General features: G+C 44.5%; 1 protein-coding gene across 3 annotated transcripts in view; it reads left to right on the top strand.

Moving 5' to 3' along the window:
* The window catches only part of NRK (Nik related kinase), a 124,958-nt gene that overhangs the window by 93,064 nt on the left and 27,185 nt on the right, over window positions 1–4,709 (top strand). For all 3 annotated transcript variants that reach the window (XM_035891972.1, XM_035891973.1, XM_035891971.1), the window contains 3 exons: window positions 1,735–1,828; window positions 3,808–3,981; window positions 4,522–4,651. In XM_035891972.1, coding sequence (XP_035747865.1) covers window positions 1,735–1,828; window positions 3,808–3,981; window positions 4,522–4,651 — 398 coding nt within the window. The remainder of the gene's footprint in view (window positions 1–1,734; window positions 1,829–3,807; window positions 3,982–4,521; window positions 4,652–4,709) is intronic.

The following is a 4,709-nucleotide window of genomic DNA, read 5'->3' as shown; positions in this document are numbered from 1 at the left end:
TAACCACCCTGAGAAGGCTCATTTCCGAGGAAGCCAGGACTAAGGGCAGCTGTCTTTCACCAGTAGAACAACTTTTGGTCTTGTTTTTCTTTTCAGTGAGATGAGCCAGAATTTTTCCTTGCACACACCAGGTTTTTGTTTTAAGGAAAGGATGTCAGTGCATGGGATCCAGCATCTTACCTGCTTGTATAGCATATCTATTCCATTGATGCTAACTTCTACTCTGCTGAGAGTGATTCCTCCTCCGATGCCTGCAGCATTCACAGTCCCCCTAAAACACCAAATTTCTTGGGACTCACTTTGTATAGTTCAGTTTCCTCTCTCTGCTCTACATGTGCTGTTCAGTACCAAAATTCAAACAGGGTGGGTGCAGGTGTGTGTTTGGCTGGGAATTACTTTTTCCCCCTTCAAAGTGGAAGGTTGACATCATTTGAGATCAGCTTCTGCTTGCTTTCCTGATAAGAACAGGTCCTTGTGCTCACCATTGATCCTACGCCGTATCTTCCATTCCTCTTAAGTTTAGTATGCAAATATTTACTCCTCCCATAGAAGGGGGGGGAACCCCAAACCAAAAAATAAACAACAAAAAAAAATTCACAGAAAATTCTACTCCTTCACAACCATCTTAAGTCAGTATCTCTCTCACCAAACCTTCTTTGTTATTGCATTGGGCAACATTAAAAAAAACCCAAACAACCAAACCCTTACGCTCTCCTGCCAGTTGTGGCATAGCACCATAGAGCCCTTCACACCAGCATGCTGAGTCCAGTCAGTTTTATAATTACTGGAAAGGAGGCAGAAATGTAATAGGCCTAAATGGGTTGCAGTAAAAAATAAATTAATGTAAATAAATAAGTGGAATAAATAAATAATGTGGGGTGGAAATGCACAGAAATGGGGCCAGAGCCTCGCTGACAAAAGTTTGAGGCGGTTTCACTTGGGTGGAAAAGTTTAAAATGCAAAAATACCACTGTCTTTGTAGGAAGCAGTAGTATGCTGGGGTGTATCACAACAGATGCTTGCCTTGTTCATACTCTTTCTTTAGGTACCTGCTTTCGGTCACTGTTGAAGATGGGATGCTGGGCTAGGTGGGCTTTTAGCCCCAGCCAGTCCAGCAGCTCTTGCGTTCTTTTGTCTGTATGTGCACTGGGCAACGTTTTCTTTGTACATGAGGTGAGGATGTCCATGTTTCAGGGACGGATTCACTCTATGGAATTCCAGTGTAGCCTGTCCCAGCAGGCGCTGGCAGAGAGGTCCCTGATACCAGCATATAGCGGAGCAGCGGGGCTCCCCCTTGCAAGTGCAGCTGATGCTATTTCCCTGGACAGCAGGGTGGCTCATAACTGCACCCCACAGGGCAGTGTACAGGGGGAGACAGGAGAAGTTTTGAAGTGGGCACTTCTCAAGTGACAGCTTGAAGGACCAGCTCTCACTTTCCTGAGATACGCAGTGTCTGAAAAATGATGGGTGAAGTGCAGGGAGGTGAAGGGATGCTCTCCATCAGGATGGGGAGAGCTTCCTGCTGCGTGTGAGTGGTCCTCAGGCTTGAGTCCGTTCAGGCACATCCACCGACTAATCAGCTTGCTTTTGTACAAGAACCTTTGTGTGTAACTAGTGAATGTTAATTATGCTCACTTTTGAACATGTATATGTGGGGTTTTTTGCTTTTTGGTTTTTTTGGGCTCTTCTTTTTCCCTGAAGTAGTTCTGTTCATTAATTGGAATTTGTTACCAGGCAACTGCTAAGCAGCAGAGTGGCAGATTTCTCAAGGACAAGAGTACCAGATGGAATTGAACTGAAACCCCAAAGCACTGCTGCAGAACAGAAGGTAATTTGGCCATTTGTAAGGGGGTGGGTACAGTGGGGGGGAGGCAGATCGCTAATGTGCATGATAAACCCTGTATCCATTTCTTCTTGGCAGCATTTTCACTCTGAAGTCCTGCTCTGTCATTGCAAATTATAGCTAATAAGCCTTGAAAAAATGTGTGGTTCAGGTTTTGTGCTTCCTATAAAAATGCTTACATTTAGGTACGAAATTGCGGTTCTTTATTTGTCCTTGATATTGACCTGGTAGTAGTTTCTGATGTAACATATTTCTTGAAGGCACTGGGCAGGTTGCAAAAAGCCATACTCTTGATTATTGTTGGTGTGCATTGTTGCTATTTTTAAAAATCTTGATCTTTTTTTATTCCAATTTAAAGAGAGCTTCCTCTTACTACTTAAAATATTACCAGAAGAGGGGAAAAACACTTAATCTTTCCCTTTTTTTTTTTACTGGCTTAGCAAAAATACATGTCTTCTTGTATGTCATGTTGTGGTTCCTTCCCAGCTGTAGTTTCTTGCAGAAACTTCAAGTCATGTGGATTTTCCCCTGTGATAAATATTAGTGCAGATAAGATGAAGACAGACAAAGCAGAACAATGTTCTTTGTGGTCGAAAACAAAAAAATTACAGCAATAAGACTTGCATTCAGCGTCAGAGCACTTCTCACGTATTACCAAGTGTACTCTCATTTCACAGATGGGGAAAATAAATTGCTGTGAAACTGGTGTTTTTCCCAGAGCTGCTTGCATGAGCTGTGGCAGGGCTAGGAAGAAAAAGGAGTTTTCTTTACCTGTGATGTGATTTCTAAGCTTCAGACCAGAGTGGCATCCTTCCTGACTGGGGAAGGAGTCTTGCTTTGCCTTCGTCCCACCATCCTCGAGGAGAAAAGACCCTGCTTCGGAGAAGGAATTAAAAACAGGGCAAACCCAGTATTTTTCTTGTGGCAAAACCAGCCCAGTGCTTTCCCTTTCCCCTGATATCTGGGCATCGGAAATAGGCTGCTTGAGGGAAAGGAGAAGGATGAGGTCTTTGAGGCCCAGACTGAGGGTGAGGGAGGCTGGAAAGGAGTGGAGGTCACATTTTCGGGTGGGTACAGACTTGCCTTGAATTCAGCCAGCCAGAAGCTGCTTGAGTTTGGTGGTGCTTTTTGCTTCAGTGTAATTCAGGAGGAATTTTCTAGTGTAGCGTTTGGCTCCTGTTCCTCTCTACGTTCCAGTGCCACCGGTGTTCAGGTAGCCTGACTGATCACGGCCAGGGGTAGACCCCTCTGCACTTCCCTCCCCAGCTAGGACCCTGCTTGCTTTACACATCCTATCTTTCTTCCTCTCCAAGCTTCCAGCCAGGTATTCCCAGAAACTGCCCTCTGACTCTGTACTTTGTGCTGTCGGGAGAGATCTTGTATGGTGCCTCACACCTTACATAGTTCACAAGTATTTCCTTGAAGCTGGATCCTGTAAGGAGGTCTGCAGTACCAAACGCCATTGTGCTGGAAGCGCTGATGCTGGATCCTATGGAATGTCATCATTCTAGAATAAGGTTTCCTAATTCAGTAAATGGAAAGTAGCAATTAAATGACTGGTAAGGCGCTTTGAATTAAATGCAGGTCTAGAACGAAGAAGTACCTACTTCTGACTGTGGTAGGTGGGGGTCAGATTTGTAATGCCAGGACAAGTTATTTGATTCTGTCTCAAGTGTCTGTGAGGATGAAGTTGCTGCTTTGCCTGTGGTTGAGGTAACATAGATGAAGAACATTTGTGGAGCACTTCAGGAGTGGAAGCCAGCGTTGACGTCTTGGGTGTTTGCCACACACTTTTCTGTTTAATTCTTTATTTTAATCTTTCCACAGGGTTTGTCTTTACATGATGCATCATGCAGAGCACCCCTCCCCGTATGCTCGTTATTTATTGTCCTAGTAAACGGGAGTTGCATAGTGCATTGGAAGTATGCTAAATGTGGAGTTTAACTGTATGTTCTCATGTGCAGGATCAGATTTTAGGGAAACAAATTTCTAGCACCCAAGAAGGCCTTTGGAGCATAAACAACCAGAACTATCTCCTGCCAGATCTCCTCCAGCAAAGCCAAATTTCAGACTCCTCTGTGAACCCACCAAAAGTGCCACTGACTAGCCAGGAACCTCAGAACAAACCTCTGAATAAGGTAAGAGAGAAATTGAATGAATTGTATCAACATTTTCCTCCAGCCGTTAGGAGCCTGAGATTGAGAGCCTTTTAACTTCATCTATCCTGTCTCTTTCTTTTATGAGATTTTTTCACCCCATCCCTTCTTTTCTTTAAAAGTTTTATCTAGGGAATGGATAAGAAATCTCGAGCTGCCTAACAGATTTTATTGTTCCACTTGTTTGCCCCCATCTCTCTCTCTGCTCCCTTTTATTTTCCTTCTTGCTGCAGAGAGATGTGGGTAATGCCATGCTGCAGGTGAGGCAGCAGGGAGCGATCGACGTGCTCTCCTTCTGGGGGCTGGTAATGTCAGTGCAGTGCCTGGGTAAGCATCCCGACACAACTCCCTGCTCAGGCCTCCTCTTCTGTCACTGAATTTGTATCATGTATCTACTGCTTTAAAACTGTTCAACATGCCTAAGTATGCCACACGCCATTTCTTCTGAACCTCGGAGGCACCGCGTGGCTGTGTGCTCCCTGAGCATCATCTTCCTGAAGCAGCTCTTGTTTTTCATTGTAGACCCCGTGCACTGAAAGCACATCTTCAAAGAGCAGTACATCGTCTACAGCATCATTTACTTCATTCATAGATCCTAGACTTCTGCCAATCCCCCCTCCCACCAGTCCAGTAGGACCTTCCTGTAGTTCTCGTGAGTATGCTTTACCCTTCTCATAAAATGTCACTCCTGGTTTCTCTTTTTTTTTTTT

This window comes from Egretta garzetta, unplaced genomic scaffold, assembly GCF_000687185.1.
Source record: "Egretta garzetta isolate BGI_Z169 unplaced genomic scaffold, ASM68718v1 scaffold53, whole genome shotgun sequence".
Lineage (NCBI taxonomy): Eukaryota > Metazoa > Chordata > Aves > Pelecaniformes > Ardeidae > Egretta > Egretta garzetta.
This window is presented reverse-complemented; position numbering and strand designations above follow the sequence as displayed.